A 21,620-nucleotide genomic window follows, 5' to 3' on the forward strand; every position below is an offset into this window, starting at 1 on the left:
GTAAGATCTTAATTTGATCACCCTGTTGCAGAATAACTTTTTTTGCAATGCAGTAAATGTTTTATTTTTAGTGTATTTGTGGTTTAAAAAGGCTTTGCAAATTTCTGACTTGATTTTCCCTTATGAAAATTATATCAACCCTTACAAACATGTCCATTAATTATGATCCACATAATAAATCACATTTCCTGTTGCTGCAGGATTATGTTCCTGCTGTAGTAAACTGGCTCAAATGACCGTAAACCCTTATTACAATCGGGCGGCGTGATTTCATTTGCGCAGTGCTTTTGCACTATGGCAATGTTGCCCGCAGTGAGATTTGAAATGATAATCCCTATGGCTGCAGATCAGTGTAGGCTAACCTCTTATTGCAGCAAACACCCACATACTGTAGCTGCTGCAAGCACCAGTGTGTTGTCCCATATTCCACAGATACTAGCCTGGTCTCAGATCTGGGACCAGGCTAGACAGACTCTACCCACTGTTCCATTTTACAAACACTTCATGGAAGATGTTAGTAAAAAATACCAGTCCTGTTAATGTGTCATCTCAACATGAATGAGTCTTAGATGTCTGTAGTCCCTGCACTGGAGCCAAGTGAGACTGGTGGATATGTGGGAGGAAATTGGCTTCGGTTGACAACAAAACAAATGAAATACTTCATTCATTTGACTAATTAGTTTCCTCATTCCAGTAGATGGTAATGTTTCACCCACAGTACACCATGGTTGTGTCGTCATTTGAGCACACAGCCATTTCTTATTGGACAAGTGTAGGTAGTCCCTGGCAGTTCTTCCATCAGCTGCCTAATGAACACAACACAGAAATGCATCATGATGCTGAGAGAAGAACACATCTCCCAGGTGCATATTCTACCTCTCCTCATCACATTTGTTTCGTCCTACATGGGAAGATAAGAGGAACTAGACTCCTAAAAGTTCAGTACAACTCTAGTTCCTCATTAGACATTCAGAAATGTCAGGATGCTTTGGCAAACAACTCATTCAGAAGTTTCTGGGTTTACTTTTGTCTTTTGTCCTGTCCACTCCATCCTCCTGTCCACTCCATCCTCCTGTCCCCCATCCTCCTGTCCACTCCATCCTCCTGTCCACTCCATCCTCCTGTCCACTCCATCCTCCTGTCCACTCCATCCTCCTGTCCACTCCATCCTCCTGTCCCCTCCATCCTCCTGTCCACTCCATCCTCCTGTCCACTCCATCCTCCTGTCCACTCCATCCTCCTGTCCTCCTTCACAGACAGATGAGATGGATGATGATGGAGCTCGTCCACTGGCTGAGTCTCTGCTCCTGGCCATGGCCGACCTGCTCTTCTGTCCTGACTTCACTGTGAACAGCCACCGGAGAGGACCTGTGAGTACTCTCATCGGATCCAGTGCTTATTCATTTTGATTGAACCTTTATTTTAGCAGGGAGTCCCATTGAGACCAAGGTCTCTTTAGCAGGGAGTCCCATTGAGACCAAGGTCTCTTTTGCAAGGGAGCCCTGCAGCTTAACAATTACACAACAATTACCCAATCACAGCAGCATAGGAAATACACCAAGAAAACACAAAAACACAAAACACAATGATAAAAAACAACCACATTCCTCAGTAAAGAGGTCTTGAAGTGGGGCACTGAGAAAATTGTTTGTCTTGTGAGTGAAAACTTGAACCTTGGGAGAATTTTGTGCAACTTCCCGCTCGCGTTTACAGTGAACATTAAGCCTGTACCCTTACAGTTTTAAACAGTAACCAATACGCTGTGCCCTTACAGTTGTAGACGGTAGCCAATAGGCTGTACCCTTACAGTTGTAGATGGTAGCCAATAGGCTGTACCCTTACAGTTGTAGACGGTAGCCAATAGGCTGTACCCTTACAGTTTTAGACGGTAGCCAATAGGCTGTAGCCTTACAGTTTTAGACAGTAACCAATAGGTTGTACCCTTACTGTTTTAAACAGTAACCAATAGGTTGTGCCCTTACAGTTTTAGACGGTAGCCAATAGGCTGTACCCTTACAGTTGTAGATGGTAGCCAATAGGCTGTACCCTTACAGTTTTAAACAGTAACCAATAGGCTGTGCCCTTACAGTTGTAGACGGTAGCCAATAGGCTGTACCCTTACAGTTGTAGACGGTAGCCAATAGGCTGTACCCTTACAGTTTTAGACGGTAGCCAATAGGCTGTACCCTTACAGTTTTAGACAGTAGCCAATAGGCTGTACCCTTACCGTTTTAATGGAGCAAATCCCATAACATTTTCACATGGAAATAGCTTTTGATTTCTATGATACAGCCTACAGTAGCCTGTAGGTGGTGTTCAATACAGACCTACATTGCATGAAACTTTAAAAAAACGTTTTTACATTATGAAGGGCTTAACATTCATTTATAATTTGTATTTTCTGTAACACCATGCGCCAAGGTGACTGTAAATTGCAAATAACCACTTTACGAAATAAAATGAATGAAAGAATATAAAGAAACGTGCACACAAGCGCGGCTCTGATCTGAACTGATCTGAAAAGCGCATTCGCTCGCGGGTGGTTGAAAGACCGCTCGTGGGCTGCCAATAGAATTCTACTCTCCGTTGCGCTCAGGCTCTGCCTACAATAAAATCACATACTCAATCTTGCAAAGTTAGATTTGTATCGGTTTGCTGCATTGACAATGGGCTGATATAATGTTGATTCGATCACAGAAAAATCGCTGATCTATATTGTGCAAACTAATGGGGCGAACTCACTGAAGTTCAATTTCTCGCGTCTCTACACTGTCTGGCATTTCTTCTGCAAAGCAGTCCTGGAGGAGGTGGGCGGCAACTGAGTCAACTGAGTCACACAGCACCGTGCTCTACCACCTGAGCCACAAGGCACCGTGCTCTACCAACTGAGCCACAAGGCACCGTGCTCTACCAACTGAACCACACAGCACCATGCTCTACCAACTTAGCCACACAGCACCGTGCTCTACCAACTGAGCCACACAGCACCGTGCTCTACCAACTGAGCCACACAGCACCGTGCTCTACCAACTGAACCACACAGCACCGTGCTCTACCACCTGAACCACACAGCACCGTGCTCTACCACCTGAACCACACAGCACCGTGCTCTACCACCTGAACCACACAGCACCGTGCTCTACCACCTGAACCACACAGCATCGTGCTCTACCAACTGAACCACACAGCACCGTGCTCTACCAACTGAACCACACAGCACTGTGCTCTACCACCTGAACCACATGGCACCGTGCTCTACCAACTGAACCACACAGCACCATGCTCTACCAACTGAACCACACAGCACCGTGCTCTACCAACTGAACCACATGGCACCGTGCTCTACCAACTGAACCACATGGCACCATGCTCTACCAACTGAACCACACAGCACCGTGCTCTACCAACTGAACCACACAGCACCGTGCTCTACCAACTGAACCACACAGCACCGTGCTCTACCAACTGAACCACACAGCACTGTGCTCTACCAACTGAACCACACAGCACCGTGCTCTACCAACTGAACCACATGGCACCATGCTCTACCACCTGAACCACACGGCACCATAGCACCTTAGGTCTCTCTGTGAAATTGTGCACTGACTCGTTGTTAGCTTCATATGATGTATTCATTGCTTTAGATGACTGAACAGTGATGTGATGGTGTACGGAGCAGTAGTAGCTCTCTCCCAGTAGTTATTGGGATTGATGGTCCCATGATGATGTCACCATCCTACAGGACTCTGTGGAGGACATGCAGACCATAGACAGCTGTGAGTATATCTGGGAGGCAGGGGTGGGGTTCGCCCAGTCCCCCCCACTCAACTACATCCACGACCTCAACAGGTGAGTCACAGTGATGATCACAGTTCTGATGATCGTCTTTCTATCCCCCCTCTCTCACTCTCTCTCTCTCTCTCTCTCTCTCTCTCTCTCTCTACCCCCACTATCTCTCTCTCTCTCCCTCTACCCCCACCATCTCTTACTCTCTCACTCTCTCTCTCTACCCCCACTCTCTCTCTCTCTCTCTCTCTCGCTCTACCCCCACTCTCTCACTCTACCCCCACCATCTCTTACTCTCTCTCTCTCTCTCTACCCCCACTCTCTCTCTCTCTCTCTCGCTCTACCCCCACTCTCTCGCTCTACCCCCACCATCTCTTACTCTCTCTCTCTCTCTCTCTCTCTACCCCCACTCTCTCGCTCTACCCCCACCATCTCTTACTCTCTCTCTCTCTACCCCCACTATCTCTCTCTCTCCCTCTACCCCCACCATCTCTTACTCTCTCCCTCTCTCTCTATCCCCACTCTCTCTCTACCCCCACTCTCTCTCTCTATCTCTCGCTCTACCCCCACTCTCTCGCTCTACCCCCACTCTCTCTCTCTCTCTCTCTCTCTCTCTCTCTCTCCCCCCCTTCAATTCAATTTCAATTCAATTTATGGGATTTATTGGCATGGGAAACCAAGTGAAATAGATAATAAACCAAAATGAAATAAACAATAAGAAATATACAGTAAACATTACACTCACAAAGTTCCAAAAGAATAAAGACTTTACAAATGTCATATTATGTCTATATACAGTGTTGTAATGATGTGCAAATAGTTAAAGTACAAAAGGGAAAATAAATAAACATAAATATAGGTTGTAATGACAATGATGTTTGTTCTTCACTAGTTGACATTTTCTTAAGGCAACATGTCACAAATCTTGCTGCTGTGATGACACACTGTGGTATTTCACCCAATAGATATGGGAGTTTATCAAAATTGATTTGTTTATGAATTCTTTGTGGATCTGTGTAATCTGAGGGAAAGATGTGTCTCTAATATGGTCATACATTTGACAGGATTTTAGGAAGTGCAGCTCAGTTTCCACCTCATTTTGTGGGCAGTGTGCACGTAGCCTGTCTTCTCTTGAGAGCCATGTCTGCCTTCGGCTGTCTTTCACAATAGCAAGACAATGCTCACTGAGTCTGTACATAGTCAAAGAATTCCTTAATTTTGGGCCAGTCACCTGCCACTGTGTACTTTCTGTGTAGGGCCAAATAGCATTCAAGTTTACTCTGTTTTTTTTGTAAATTCTTCCCAATGTGTCAAGTAATTATCTTTTTGTTTTCTCATGATTTGGTTGGGTCAAATTGTGTTGCGCTCTCTCTCTCTCTCTCTCTCTCTCTCTCTCTCTCTCTCTCTCTCTCTCTCTCTCTCTCTCTCTCTCTACCTACCCCACTCTCTCTCTCTCTCCCCCACAGTGAATCTCTCTCTATGTATGATTTTCACCCCTCAGGACGGAGCTGCTGAGGCTGCTGCTAACCTGTTTCTCTGAGGCCATGTACCTCCCTCCCTCCTCAGACAACACCATCCTCAACCCCTGGGTCAGCTTCTTCTGCTCCACAGAAAACAGGTGAGGTGCACACACACACACACACACACACACACACACACACACACACACACCACATAATTTCCCCCTAACAATAACTGACACAAGTGATTATTTCCCTCCGTCCACCTACCTCAGGCATGCCCTGCCTCTCTTCACCTCCCTGGTAAACGTGGTGTGTGCCTACGACCCGGTGGGCTATGGCATCCCTTACAATCACCTGCTCTTCTCCGACTACCGGGAGCAGCTGGTGGAGCAAGCCGTGCAGATCCTCATCGTCACCCTGGAGCACGATGGAGGAGGGCTGGCCCACCGACCCCCCTCTCCCTCCAGCATGGAGGACCAGGATGTAAGGCCTGGACCCTTCTGTACAGGGGGAGAGTGATGCTGTGTGTGTGTGTGTGTCTCTCTGTCTGTGTGTCTCTCACATTTAATTCAACATACATTGTGTTAACATTCACCTGTAGAGGCCAGGGGTCTGTCATGATACATCGTGTTAACATTCACCTGTAGAGACCAGGGGTCTGTCATGATACATTGTGTTAACATTCACCTGTAGAGACCAGGGGTCTGTCATGATACATTGTGTTAACATTCACCTGTAGAGACCAGGGGTCTGTCATGATACATTGTGTTAACATTCACCTGTAGAGGCCAGGGGTCTGTCATGATACATTGTGTTAACATTCACCTGTAGAGGCCAGGGGTCTGTCATGATACATTGTGTTAACATTCACCTGTAGAGACCAGGGGTCTGTCATGATACATTGTGTTAACATTCACCTGTAGAGACCAGGGGTCTGTCATGATACATTGTGTTAACATTCACCTGTAGAGACCAGGGGTCTGTCATGATACATTGACATTGTGTTAACATTCACCTGTAGAGACCAGGGGTCTGTCATGATACATTGTGTTAACATTCACCTGTAGAGACCAGGGGTCTGTCATGATATATTGTGTTAACATTCACCTGTAGAGGCCAGGGGTCTGTCATGATACATTGTGTTAACATTCACCTGTAGAGACCAGGGGTCTGTCATGATACATTGTGTCAACATTCACCTGTAGAGACCAGGGGTCTGTCATGATACATTGTGTTAACATTCACCTGTAGAGACCAGGGGTCTGTCATGATACATTGTGTCAACATTCACCTTCAGAGACCAGGGGTCTGTCATGATACATTGTGTCAACATTCACCTTCAGAGACCAGGGGTCTATCATGATACATTGTGTCAACATTCACCTTCAGAGACCAGGGACCTGTCATGATACATTGTGTCAACATTCACCTTCAGAGACCAGGGGTCTGTCATGATACATTGTGTCAACATTCACCTGTAGAGACCAGGGGTCTGTCATGATACATTGTGTTAACATTCACCTGTAGAGACCAGGGGTCTGTCATGATACATTGTGTCAACATTCACCTTCAGAGACCAGGGGTCTGTCATGATACATTGTGTCAACATTCACTTTCAGAGACCAGGGGTCTGTCATGATACATTGTGTTAACATTCACCTGTAGAGACCAGGGGTCTGTCATGATACATTGTGTTAACATTCACCTTCAGAGACCAGGGGTCTGTCATGATACATTGTGTTAACATTCACCTGTAGAGACCAGGGGTCTGTCATGATACATTGTGTTAACATTCACCTTCAGAGACCAGGGGTCTATCATGATACATTGTGTTAACATTCACCTGTAGAGACCAGGGGTCTGTCATGATACATTGTGTTAACATTCACCTGTAGAGACCAGGGGTCTGTCATGATACATTGTGTTAACATTCACCTTCAGAGACCAGGGGTCTGTCATGATACATTGTGTTAACATTCACCTGTAGAGACCAGGGGTCTGTCATGATACATTGTGTTAACATTCACCTGTAGAGACCAGGGGTCTGTCATGATACATTGTGTTAACATTCACCTTCAGAGACCAGGGGTCTGTCATGATACATTGTGTTAACATTCACCTGTAGAGACCAGGGGTCTATCATGATACATTGTGTTAACATTCACTTTCAGAGACCAGGGGTCTGTCATGATACATTGTGTTAACATTCACCTGTAGAGACCAGGGGTCTGTCATGATACATTGTGTTAACATTCACCTTCAGAGACCAGGGGTCTGTCATGATACATTGTGTTAACATTCACCTGTAGAGACCAGGGGTCTGTCATGATACATTGTGTTAACATTCACCTTCAGAGACCAGGGGTCTATCATGATACATTGTGTTAACATTCACTTTCAGAGACCAGGGGTCTGTCATGATACATTGTGTTAACATTCACCTTCAGAGACCAGGGGTCTGTCATGATACATTGTGTTAACATTCACCTTCAGAGACCAGGGGTCTGTCATGATGCATTGTGTCAACATTCACTTTCAGAGACCAGGGGTCTGTCGTGATACATTGTGTTAACATTCACCTTCAGAGACCAGGGGTCTGTCGTGATACATTGTGTTAACATTCACCTTCAGAGACCAGGGGTCTGTCATGATACATTGTGTTAACATTCACCTGTAGAGACCAGGGGTCTGTCATGATACATTGTGTTAACATTCACCTTCAGAGACCAGGGGTCTGTCATGATATATTGTGTTAACATTCACCTGTAGAGACCAGGGGTCTGTCATGATACATTGTGTTAACATTCACCTGTAGAGACCAGGGGTCTATCATGATACATTGTGTTAACATTCACCTGTAGAGACCAGGGACCTGTCATGATACATTGTGTTAACATTCACCTGTAGAGACCAGGGGTCTATCATGATACATTGTGTTAACATTCACCTTCAGAGACCAGGGGTCTGTCATGATACATTGTGTTAACCTTCACCTGTAGAGACCAGGGACCTGTCATGATACATTGTGTTAACATTCACCTTCAGAGACCAGGGGTCTGTCATGATACATTGTGTTAACATTCACCTGTAGAGACCAGGGGTCTGTCATGATACATTGTGTTAACATTCACCTGTAGAGACCAGGGGTCTGTCATGATACATTGACATTGTGTTAACATTCACCTGTAGAGACCAGGGGTCTGTCATGATACATTGTGTTAACATTCACCTGTAGAGACCAGGGGTCTGTCATGATACATTGTGTTAACCTTCACCTGTAGAGACCAGGGGTCTGTCATGATACATCGTGTTAACATTCACCTGTAGAGACCAGGGGTCTGTCATGATACATTGTGTTAACATTCACCTTCAGAGACCAGGGGTCTGTCATGATACATTGTGTCAACATTCACTTTCAGAGACCAGGGGTCTGTCGTGATACATTGTGTTAACATTCACCTTCAGAGACCAGGGGTCTGTCGTGATACATTGTGTTAACATTCACCTGTAGAGACCAGGGGTCTGTCATGATACATTGTGTTAACATTCACCTGTAGAGACCAGGGGTCTGTCATGATACATTGTGTCAACATTCACTTTCAGAGACCAGGGGTCTGTCGTGATACATTGTGTTAACATTCACCTTCAGAGACCAGGGGTCTGTCGTGATACATTGTGTTAACATTCACCTTCAGAGACCAGGGGTCTGTCATGGCCCTCAGTTGTTGCTGTTACATAATTTTTCTCTCCGTCTCTCTGCAGTCTGTGGGCCCTGACAACCTGTTTGTAAACTACCTTTCAAGAATTCACAGGGAAGAGGTACAGTCATTTTTCTTCTTGTCATATTTTTCACACATTTCTAAGCAAATCAAATCAAATTGTATTTGTCACATATCTGCTACACCGAATACAACAGGTGTAGATCTTACAGTGAAATGCTTACTTTACAAGCCCTTAACCAACAATGCAGTTCAATAAATAGATTTAGGAAAATATTTACTAAATAAACTAAAGTAAAAAATGTAACACAATAAAATGGCTGTAGTCCGGGTGGCCATTTGATGAATTGTTCAGCAGTTTTATAGCTTGGAGGTTGTTCAACAGTTTTATAGCTTGGAGGTTGTTCAACAGTTTTATAGCTTGGAGGTTGTTCAACAGTTTTATAGCTTGGAGGTTGTTCAACAGTTTTATAGCTTGGAGGTTGTTCAACAGTTTTATAGCTTGGAGGTTGTTCAGCAGTTTTATAGCTTGGAGGTTGTTCAACAGTTTTATAGCTTGGAGGTTGTTCAACAGTTTTATAGCTTGGAGGTTGTTCAGCAGTTTTATAGCTTGGAGGTTGTTCAACAGTTTTATAGCTTGGAGGTTGTTCAACAGTTTTATAGCTTGGAGGTTGTTCAACAGTTTTATAGCTTGGAGGTTGTTCAACAGTTTTATAGCTTGGAGGTTGTTCAGCAGTTTTATAGCTTGGAGGTTGTTCAACAGTTTTATAGCTTGGAGGTTGTTCAACAGTTTTATAGCTTGGAGGTTGTTCAGCAGTTTTATAGCTTGGAGGTTGTTCAACAGTTTTATAGCTTGGAGGTTGTTCAACAGTTTTATAGCTTGGAGGTTGTTCAACAGTTTTATAGCTTGGAGGTTGTTCAACAGTTTTATAGCTTGGAGGTTGTTCAACAGTTTTATAGCTTGGAGGTTGTTCAACAGTTTTATAGCTTGGAGGTTGTTCAACAGTTTTATAGCTTGGAGGTTGTTCAACAGTTTTATAGCTTGGAGGTTGTTCAGCAGTTTTATAGCTTGGAGGTTGTTCAGCAGTTTTATAGCTTGGAGGTTGTTCAGCAGTTTTATAGCTTGGAGGTTGTTCAACAGTTTTATAGCTTGGAGGTTGTTCAACAGTTTTATAGCTTGGAGGTTGTTCAACAGTTTTATAGCTTGGAGGTTGTTCAACAGTTTTATAGCTTGGAGGTTGTTCAGCAGTTTTATAGCTTGGAGGTTGTTCAGCAGTTTTATAGCTTGGAGGTTGTTCAGCAGTTTTATAGCTTGGAGGTTGTTCAACAGTTTTATAGCTTGGAGGTTGTTCAGCAGTTTTATAGCTTGGAGGTTGTTCAGCAGTTTTATAGCTTGGAGGTTGTTCAACAGTTTTATAGCTTGGAGGTTGTTCAGCAGTTTTATAGCTTGGAGGTTGTTCAACAGTTTTATAGCTTGGAGGTTGTTCAACAGTTTTATAGCTTGGAGGTTGTTCAACAGTTTTATAGCTTGGAGGTTGTTCAACAGTTTTATAGCTTGGAGGTTGTTCAACAGTTTTATAGCTTGGAGGTTGTTCAACAGTTTTATAGCTTGGAGGTTGTTCAACAGTTTTATAGCTTGGAGGTTGTTCAACAGTTTTATAGCTTGGAGGTTGTTCAACAGTTTTATAGCTTGGAGGTTGTTCAGCAGTTTTATAGCTTGGAGGTTGTTCAGCAGTTTTATAGCTTGGAGGTTGTTCAACAGTTTTATAGCTTGGAGGTTGTTCAACAGTTTTATAGCTTGGAGGTTGTTCAACAGTTTTATAGCTTGGAGGTTGTTCAACAGTTTTATAGCTTGGAGGTTGTTCAACAGTTTTATAGCTTGGAGGTTGTTCAGCAGTTTTATAGCTTGGAGGTTGTTCAACAGTTTTATAGCTTGGAGGTTGTTCAACAGTTTTATAGCTTGGAGGTTGTTCAACAGTTTTATAGCTTGGAGGTTGTTCAGCAGTTTTATAGCTTGGAGGTTGTTCAACAGTTTTATAGCTTGGAGGTTGTTCAACAGTTTTATAGCTTGGAGGTTGTTCAACAGTTTTATAGCTTGGAGGTTGTTCAGCAGTTTTATAGCTTGGAGGTTGTTCAGCAGTTTTATAGCTTGGAGGTTGTTCAACAGTTTTATAGCTTGGAGGTTGTTCAACAGTTTTATAGCTTGGAGGTTGTTCAACAGTTTTATAGCTTGGAGGTTGTTCAACAGTTTTATAGCTTGGAGGTTGTTCAGCAGTTTTATAGCTTGGAGGTTGTTCAGCAGTTTTATAGCTTGGAGGTTGTTCAACAGTTTTATAGCTTGGAGGTTGTTCAGCAGTTTTATAGCTTGGAGGTTGTTCAGCAGTTTTATAGCTTGGAGGTTGTTCAGCAGTTTTATAGCTTGGAGGTTGTTCAGCAGTTTTATAGCTTGGAGGTTGTTCAGCAGTTTTATAGCTTGGAGGTTGTTCAACAGTTTTATAGCTTGGAGGTTGTTCAGCAGTTTTATAGCTTGGAGGTTGTTCAGCAGTTTTATAGCTTGGAGGTTGTTCAGCAGTTTTATAGCTTGGAGGTTGTTCAGCAGTTTTATAGCTTGGAGGTTGTTCAACAGTTTTATAGCTTGGAGGTTGTTCAACAGTTTTATAGCTTGGAGGTTGTTCAACAGTTTTATAGCTTGGAGGTTGTTCAACAGTTTTATAGCTTGGAGGTTGTTCAACAGTTTTATAGCTTGGAGGTTGTTCAACAGTTTTATAGCTTGGAGGTTGTTCAACAGTTTTATAGCTTGGAGGTTGTTCAACAGTTTTATAGCTTGGAGGTTGTTCAACAGTTTTATAGCTTGGAGGTTGTTCAACAGTTTTATAGCTTGGAGGTTGTTCAACAGTTTTATAGCTTGGAGGTTGAAGCTGTTAAGGAGCCTATTGGTCCTAGACATGCTCCTTTAAATGGTGCATTACATGTAGACTGAATGTTACACTGTTTTAGTTGTGAGGAATGTTCAGTCTCATTTAACCAGGCTACATTACAAGTGCAGCCGTGTCAAAAGACCCTAGTCTAAAGGTCTGACCCTAGTCTGAAGGTCTGAGCCTAGTCTAAAGGTCGGACCCTAGTCTAAAGGTCTGACCCTAGTCTAAAGGTCTGACCCTAGTCTAAAGGTCTGACCCTAGTCTAAAGGTCTGACCCTAGTCTAAAGGTCTGACCCTAGTCTAAAGGTCTGACCCTAGTCTAAAGGTCTGACCCTAGTCTGAAGGTCTGACCCTAGTCTAAAGGTCTGACCCTAGTCTAAAGGTCTGACCCTAGTCTGAAGGTTTGACCCTAGTCTAAAGGTTTGACCCTAGTCTAAAGGTCTGACCCTAGTCTAAAGGTCTGACCCTAGTCTGAAGGTCTGACCCTAGTCTGAAGGTCTGAGCCTAGTCTAAAGGTCGGACCCTAGTCTGAAGGTCTGACCCTAGTCTAAAGGTCTGACCCTAGTCTAAAGGTCTGACCCTAGTCTAAAGGTCATGTGACCCCCCCAATAATAGTCCCCCTAGGACTATTATTTTGTAGTTCTCACTTCTTTGTAGTTCTCTCTTCTTTGTAGTTCTCTCTTCTATCATGTTTACACACTTTCTCCTCTAATGGTACATCACAAGTGCAGCTTTGCTATGTGAAAAGACGTTGTTCTAAAACTCTCAAATTAAGATGTGAACCTCAAAGCCTGCTTGTGTCACCCCCTCTCCAGGACTATGACTTTGTGTTGAAGGGACTGGCTCGCCTGTTGGTAAACCCACTGATGCAGACCTACCTGCCCAACTCCACCAAGAAGATCCAGTTCCACCAGGAGCTGCTGGTGCTCTTCTGGAAGCTCTGTGACTTCAATAAGGTCATTTATAATATATTACTATTGTACATTATTATCATATTATTATATTATAATAAGGTAGGAGACTAGCCTGATCCCAGATCTGTGTTATTCCTTACCATACTGTAGGAGTGCTAAGATATACAGCACAAACAGATCTAGGACCAGGCTGGTAGGAAACCATACAGGATGTTATTGTGTGGACTGTATTCAATTGAGCCACGTTATATTTGAAAAAAACAAACATTTTAGCTAGATGCACCTTCTGACATCATCATCGTCAGTGAATACACAACAGGTAGAAGACAGGTACATGCATAATATATCATATTGACATAATCAGTGAATAGACAACAGGTAGAAGACAGGTACGGTTGAAGTCGGAATTTTACATGCACTTAGGTTGGAGTCATTAAAACTTGTTTTTAAACCACTCCACAAATGTCTTGTTAACAAACTATAGTTTTGGCAAGTCGGTTAGGACATCTACTCATGCACAAGTCATTTTTCCAACAATTTTTTGCAGACAGATTATTTCACTTATAATTCACTGTATCACAATTCCAGTGGGGGCAGAAGTTTACATACACTAAGTTGACTGTGCCTTTAAACAGCTTGGAAAAATTCCAGAAAATTATGTCATGGCTTTAGAAGCTTCTGATAGGCTAATTGACATCATTTGAGTCAATTGGAGGTGTACCTGTGGATGTATTTCAAGGCCTCCGCAAGTCTGATTCATCCTTGGGAGCAAGTTCCAAACGCCTGAAGGTACCACGTTCATCTGTACAAACAATAGTACACAAGTATAAACACCATGGAACCACGAAGCCGTCATACCGCTCAGGAAGGATACGCGTTCTGTCTCCTAGAGATGAACGTACTTTGGTGCAAAACGTGCAAATGAATCCCAGAACAACAGCAAAGGACCTTGTGAAGATGCTGGAGGAAACAGGTACAAAAGTATCTATATCCACAGAAAAAACGAGTCCTCTATCGACGTAACCTGAAAGGCCGCTCAGCAAGGAAGAAGCCACGGTTTGCAACTGCACATGGGGACAAAGATCATACTTTTTGGAGAAATGTCCTCTTGTCTGATAAAACAAAAATATAACTGTTTGGCCCTAGTGACCTACATTATGTTTGGAGGAAAAAGGGGAGGCTTGCAAGCCGAAGAACACCATCCCAACCGTGAAACACGGGGGTGGCAGCATCATGCTGTGGGGGTGCTTTGCTGCAGGAGGGACTGGTGCACTTCACAAAATAGATGGCATCATGAGGTAGGAAAATTACGTGGATATATTGAAGCAACATCTCAAGACATCAGTTAAAGCTTGGTCGCAAATGGGTCTTCCAAATGGACAATGACCCCAAGCATACCTTCAAAGTTGTGGCAAAATGGCTTAAGAACAACAAAGTCAAGGTATTGGAGTGGCCATCACAAAGCCCTGACTTCAATCCCATAGAAAATGTGTGGACAGAACTGAAAAAATGTGTGCGAGCAAGGAGGCCTACAAATGTGATTCAGTTACACCAGCTCTGTCAGGAGGAATGGACCAAAACTTATTGTGGGAAGCTTGTGGAAGGCTACCCAAAACGGTTGACCCAAGTTAAACAATTTAAAGGCAATGCTACCAAATACTAATTGAGTGTATGTAAACTTCTGACCCACAGGGTAGAAATTAAAACTGAAATAAATCATTCTCTCTACCATTATTCTGACATTTCACATTCTTAAAATAAAGTGGTGATCCTAACTGACCTTGTGAAAAACTGAGTTTAAATGTATTTGGCTAAGGTGTACGTAAACGTCACATAATATACCATATTTACATCATCAGTGAATACACAAAAGGTAGAAGACAGGTACATACAGTGCCTTGCGAAAGTATTCGGCCCCCTTGAACTTTGCGACCTTTTGCCACATTTCAGGCTTCAAACATAAAGATATAAAACTGTATTTTTTTGTGAAGAATCAACAACAAGTGGGACACAATCATGAAGTGGAACGACATTTATTGGATATTTCAAACTTTTTTAACAAATCAAAAACTGAAAAATTGGCCGTGCAAAATTATTCAGCCCCTTTACTTTCAGTGCAGCAAACTCTCTCCAGAAGTTCAGTGAGGATCTCTGAATGATCCAATGTTGACCTAAATTACTAATGATGATAAATACAATCCACCTGTGTAATCAAGTCTCAGTATAAATGCACCTGCACTGTGATAGTCTCAGAGGTCCGTTAAAAGCGCAGAGAGCATCATGAAGAACAAGGAACACACCAGGCAGGTCGGAGATACTGTTGTGAAGGGGCTGATTCTTCACAAAAAAATACAGTTTTCTATCTTTATGTTTGAAGCCTGAAATGTGGCAAAAGGTCGCAAGGTTCAAGGGGGCCGAATACTTTCGCAAGGCACTGTACAAAATATACCATATAGACAGTAATGTTACATTTAGTAGCTGAGATGAATAGCCTGCCCTCAACAGAGATAGAATAGAGGAATAGCCTGTCCTCAACAGAGATAGAATAGAGGAATAGCCTGCCCTCAACAGAGATAGAATAGAGGAATAGCCTGTCCTCAACAGAGATAGAATAGAGGAATAGCCTGTCCTCAACAGAGATAGAATAGAGGAATAGCCTGTCCTCAACAGAGATAGAATAGAGGAATAGCCTGCCCTCAACAGAGATAGAATAGAGGAATAGCCTGTCCTCAACAGAGATAGAATAGAGGAATAGCCTGTCCTCAACAGAGATAGAATAGAGGAATAGCCTGTCCTCAACAGAGATAGAATAGAGGAATAGCCTGTCCTCAACAGAGATAGAATAGAGGAATAGCCTGTCCTCAACAGAGATAGAATAGAGGAATAGCCTGCCCTCAACAGAGATAGAATAGAGGAATAGCCTGTCCTCAACAGAGATAGAATAGAGGAATAGCCTGTCCTCAACAGAGATATAATAGAGGAATAGCCTGTCCTCAACAGACATAGAATAGAGGAATAGCCTGTCCTCAACAGAGATAGAATAGAGGAATAGCCTGTCCTCAACAGAGATAGAATAGAGGAATAGCCTGTCCTCAACAGAGATAGAATAGAGGAATAGCCTGTCCTCAACAGAGATAGAATAGAGGAATAGCCTGTCCTCAACAGAGATAGAATAGAGGAATAGCCTACCCTCAACAGAGATAGAATAGAGGAATAGCCTGTCCTCAACAGAGATAGAATAGAGGAATAGCCTGTCCTCAACAGAGATAGAATAGAGGAATAGCCTGTCCTCAACAGAGATAGAATAGAGGAATAGCCTACCCTCAACAGAGATAGAATAGAGGAATAGCTGACCCTCAACAGAGATAGAATAGAGGAATAGCTGACCCTCAACAGAGATAGAATAGAGGAATAGCCTGCCCTCAACAGAGATAGAATAGAGGAATAGCTGACCCTCAACAGAGATAGAATAGAGGAATAGCCTGTCCTCAACAGAGATAGAATAGAGGAATAGCCTGCCCTCAACAGAGATAGAATAGAGGAATAGCTGACCCTCAACAGAGATAGAATAGAGGAATAGCCTGTCCTCAACAGAGATAGAATAGAGGAATAGCCTGCCCTCAACAGAGATAGAATAGAGGAATAGCTGACCCTCAACAGAGATAGAATAGAGGAATAGCCTGCCCTCAACAGAGATAGAATAGAGGAATAGCTGACCCTCAACAGAGATAGAATAGAGGAATAGCCTGTCCTCAACAGAGATAGAATAGAGGAATAGCCTGCCCTCAACAGAGATAGAATAGAGGAATAGCCGACCCTCAACAGAGATAGAATAGAGGAATAGCTGACCCTCAACAGAGATAGAATAGAGGAATAGCCTGTCCTCAACAGAGATAGAATAGAGGAATAGCCTGTCCTCAACAGAGATAGGATAGAGGAATAGCCTGTCCTCAACAGACATAGAATAGAGGAATAGCCTACCCTCAACAGAGATAGAATAGAGGAATAGCCTGTCCTCAACAGAGATAGAATAGAGGAATAGCTGACCCTCAACAGAGATAGAATAGAGGAATAGCCGACCCTCAACAGAGATAGAATAGAGGAATAGCCGACCCTCAACAGAGATTGAATAGAGGAATAGCCTGTCCTCAACAGAGATAGAATAGAGGAATAGCCTGTCCTCAACAGAGATATAATAGAGGAATAGCCTGTCCTCAACAGAGATAGAATAGAGGAATAGCCTGCCCTCAACAGAGATAGAATAGAGGAATAGCCTGTCCTCAACAGAGATAGAATAGAGGAATAGCCTACCCTCAACAGAGATAGAATAGAGGAATAGCCTGTCCTCAACAGAGATAGAATAGAGGAATAGCCTACCCTCAACAGAGATATAATAGAGGAATAGCCTGTCCTCAACAGAGATAGAATAGAGGAATAGCCTGTCCTCAACAGAGATAGAATAGAGGAATAGCCTGTCCTCAACAGAGATAGAATAGAGGAATAGCCTGTCCTCAACAGAGATAGAATAGAGGAATAGCCTACCCTCAACAGAGATAGAATAGAGGAATAGCTGACCCTCAACAGAGATAGAATAGAGGAATAGCTGACCCTCAACAGAGATAGAATAGAGGAATAGCCTGCCCTCAACAGAGATAGAATAGAGGAATAGCTGACCCTCAACAGAGATAGAATAGAGGAATAGCCTGTCCTCAACAGAGATAGAATAGAGGAATAGCCTGCCCTCAACAGAGATAGAATAGAGGAATAGCTGACCCTCAACAGAGATAGAATAGAGGAATAGCCTGTCCTCAACAGAGATAGAATAGAGGAATAGCCTGCCCTCAACAGAGATAGAATAGAGGAATAGCTGACCCTCAACAGAGATAGAATAGAGGAATAGCCTGCCCTCAACAGAGATAGAATAGAGGAATAGCTGACCCTCAACAGAGATAGAATAGAGGAATAGCCTGTCCTCAACAGAGATAGAATAGAGGAATAGCCTGCCCTCAACAGAGATAGAATAGAGGAATAGCCGACCCTCAACAGAGATAGAATAGAGGAATAGCTGACCCTCAACAGAGATAGAATAGAGGAATAGCCTGTCCTCAACAGAGATAGAATAGAGGAATAGCCTGTCCTCAACAGAGATAGGATAGAGGAATAGCCTGTCCTCAACAGACATAGAATAGAGGAATAGCCTACCCTCAACAGAGATAGAATAGAGGAATAGCCTGTCCTCAACAGAGATAGAATAGAGGAATAGCTGACCCTCAACAGAGATAGAATAGAGGAATAGCCGACCCTCAACAGAGATAGAATAGAGGAATAGCCGACCCTCAACAGAGATTGAATAGAGGAATAGCCTGTCCTCAACAGAGATAGAATAGAGGAATAGCCTGTCCTCAACAGAGATAGAATAGAGGAATAGCCTGTCCTCAACAGAGATAGAATAGAGGAATAGCCTGCCCTCAACAGAGATAGAATAGAGGAATAGCCTGCCCTCAACAGAGATAGAATAGAGGAATAGCCTGTCCTCAACAGAGATAGAATAGAGGAATAGCTGACCCTCAACAGAGATAGAATAGAGGAATAGCCTACCCTCAACAGAGATAGAATAGAGGAATAGCCTGCCCTCAACAGAGATAGAATAGAGGAATAGCCTACCCTCAACAGAGATAGAATAGAGGAATAGCTGACCCTCAACAGAGATAGAATAGAGGAATAGCTGACCCTCAACAGAGATAGAATAGAGGAATAGCCTACCCTCAACAGAGATAGAATAGAGGAATAGCCTACCCTCAACAGAGATAGAATAGAGGAATAGCTGACCCTCAACAGAGATAGAATAGAGGAATAGCCTACCCTCAACAGAGATAGAATAGAGGAATAGCCTGCCCTCAACAGAGATAGGATAGAATAGAGGAATAGCTTGCCCTCAACAGAGATAGAATAGAGGAATAGCTTACCCTCATCAGAGATAGGATATAATAGAGGAATAGCCTGTCCTCAACAGAGATAGAATAGAGGAATAGCCTACCCTCAACAGAGATATAATAGAGGAATAGCCTGCCCTCAACAGAGATAGAATAGAGGAATAGCCTGTCCTCAACAGAGATAGAATAGAGGAATAGCTTACCCTCAACAGAGATAGGATAGAATAGAGGAAGAGCTTGCCCTCAACAGAGATAGAATAGAGTAATAGCCTGCCCTCAACAGAGATGGAATAGCCGACCCTCAACAGAGATGGAATAGCCAACCCTCAACAGAGATAGAATAGAGGAATAGCCGACCCTCAACAGAGATTGAATAGAGGAATAGCCTGCCCTCAACAGAGATATAATAGAGGAATAGCCTGTCCTCAACAGAGATAGAATAGAGGAATAGCTTACCCTCAACAGAGATAGGATAGAATAGAGGAATAGCTTGCCCTCAACAGAGTTAGAATAGAGAAATAGCCTGTCCTCAACAGAGATAGAATAGAGGAATAGCTTACCCTCAACAGAGATAGGATAGAATAGAGGAATAGCTTGCCCTCAACAGAGATAGAATAGAGTAATAGCCTGCCCTCAACAGAGATGGAATAGCCGACCCTCAACAGAGATGGAATAGCCAACCCTCAACAGAGATAGAATAGAGGAATAGCCGACCCTCAACAGAGATAGAATAGAGGAATAGCCTGCCCTCAACAGAGATAGAATAGAGGAATAATCGACCCTCAACAGAGATAGAATAGAGGAATATCCTACCCTCAACAGAGATAGAATAGAGGAATAGCCTGCCCTCAACAGAGATAGAATAGAGGAATAGCCGACCCTCAACAGAGATAGAATAGAGGAATAGCCTGCCCTCAACAGAGATAGAATAGAGGAATAGCCTGTCCTCAACAGAGATAGAATAGAGGAATAGCCTGTCCTCAACAGAGATAGGATAGGATAGAATAGAGGAATAGCTTGCCCTCAACAGAGATAGAATAGAGTAATAGCCTGCCCTTAACAGAGATGGAATAGCCGACCCTCAACAGAGATGGAATAGCCAACCCTCAACAGAGATAGAATAGAGGAATAGTCGACCCTCAACAGAGATAGAATAGAGGAATAGCCTGCCCTCAACAGAGATAGAATAGAGGAATAGCCTGCCCTCAACAGAGATAGAATAGAGGAATAGCTGACCCTCAACAGAGATAGAATAGAGGAATAGCCTGCCCTCAACAGAGATAGAATAGAGGAATAGCCTGCCCTCAACAGAGATAGAATAGAGGAATAGCCTGTCCTCAACAGAGATAGAATAGAGGAATAGCTTACCCTCAACAGAGATAGGATAGAATAGAGGAATAGCTTGCCCTCAACAGAGATAGAATAGAGTAATAGCCTGCCCTCAACAGAGATGGAATAGCCGACCCTCAACAGAGATGGAATAGAGGAATAGCTTACCCTCAACAGAGATAGGATAGAATAGAGGAATAGCTTGCCCTCAACAGAGATAGAATAGAGGAATAGCTTACCCTCAACAGAGATAGGATAGAATAGAGGAATAGCTTGCCCTCAACAGAGATAGAATAGAGGAATTACCTACCCTCAACAGAGATAGAATAGAGGAATAGCTTACCCTCAACAGAGATAGAATAGAGGAATAGCCTACCCTCAACAGAGATAGAATAGAGGAATAGCCTGCCCTCAACAGACGTAGAATAGAGGAATAGCCTGCCCTCAACAGAGATAGAATAGAGGAATAGCTTGCCCTCAACAGAGATGGAACAGCCGACCCTCAACAGAGATGGAATAGCCTACCCTCAACAGAGATGGCATAGCCTACCCTCAACGAGATAGACTAGAGGAATAGCCAACCCTCAACAGAGATAGAATAGAGGAATAGCCAACCCTCAACAGAGATAGAATAGAGGAATAGCCGACCCTCAACAGAGATAGAATAGAGGAATAGCCTGCCCTCAACAGAGATAGAATAGAGGAATAGCCTGCCCTCAACAGAGATAGAATAGAGGAATAGCCTGCCCTCAACAGAGATAGAATAGAGGAATAGCCTACCCTCAACACTAGAGGAATAGAGGAATAGCCTACCCTCAACAGAGATAGAATAGAGGAATAGCCGACCCTCAACAGAGAAACAAACACGCATCACACTCTAATAACCCATACCACCGTCTCTCTGCCCATCACAGAAGTTCCTATTCTTCGTTTTGAAGAGCAGTGATGTTCTGGACATCTTGGTACCCATCCTCTTCTACCTTAATGATGCCCGGGCCGACCAGTGTGAGTACAGTCTGTCGACACACACACACGGATAGACCTATCCTATGAATGATGGCAGGGTGTGAGTATAGTTTGTAGGGACTGGAATATACTATATATCTGTGTGTGTGTGTGTGTGTGTGTGTGTGTGTGTGTGTGTGTGTGTGTGTGTGTGTGTGTGTGTGTGTTTCTGCTACAGCCCGTGTGGGTCTCATGCACATCGGTGTCTTCATCCTGCTACTGCTGAGTGGAGAGAGGAACTTTGGTGTGCGTCTCAACAAGCCCTACTCTGTCCACGTACCTATGGACATCCCAGTGTTTACAGGGACCCACGCCGACCTACTCATAGTAGTAAGACTCTGCCATACAAGTTACAGTAGGTGACAGCATAGATATAGAATGAATAGAATATATCTCTGTGGAATACAGTGTGACTGTAGCAAACGGATTAGTTCTGCAGGCAATATTACATTTTCTGGGATCTGCCTCTGTGTGTTAATTAAAAAGCCTCTCCAGTTATAGCTTAGTGTCTTTATTACACTTAGATTCAAATAGTATTTCATTCAAATATTTG

The 21,620-nt window shown here is 43.3% G+C and overlaps 1 protein-coding gene across 1 annotated transcript in view; it reads left to right on the plus strand.

The window, feature by feature from the left end:
- hid1a (HID1 domain containing a) overlaps nucleotides 1–21,620 on the plus strand; it is a 47,099-nt gene that overhangs the window by 9,192 nt on the left and 16,287 nt on the right. Inside the window, exons 4-11 of the mRNA XM_090197416.1 lie at nucleotides 1,257–1,370; nucleotides 3,743–3,849; nucleotides 5,288–5,404; nucleotides 5,522–5,732; nucleotides 9,012–9,068; nucleotides 12,702–12,842; nucleotides 20,977–21,067; nucleotides 21,246–21,397. Coding sequence (XP_090053542.1) covers nucleotides 1,257–1,370; nucleotides 3,743–3,849; nucleotides 5,288–5,404; nucleotides 5,522–5,732; nucleotides 9,012–9,068; nucleotides 12,702–12,842; nucleotides 20,977–21,067; nucleotides 21,246–21,397 — 990 coding nt within the window. The remainder of the gene's footprint in view (nucleotides 1–1,256; nucleotides 1,371–3,742; nucleotides 3,850–5,287; nucleotides 5,405–5,521; nucleotides 5,733–9,011; nucleotides 9,069–12,701; nucleotides 12,843–20,976; nucleotides 21,068–21,245; nucleotides 21,398–21,620) is intronic.

Source organism: Oncorhynchus mykiss, chromosome 13, assembly GCF_057628025.1.
Source record: "Oncorhynchus mykiss isolate SJ-2025 chromosome 13, ASM5762802v1, whole genome shotgun sequence".
NCBI lineage: Eukaryota > Metazoa > Chordata > Actinopteri > Salmoniformes > Salmonidae > Oncorhynchus > Oncorhynchus mykiss.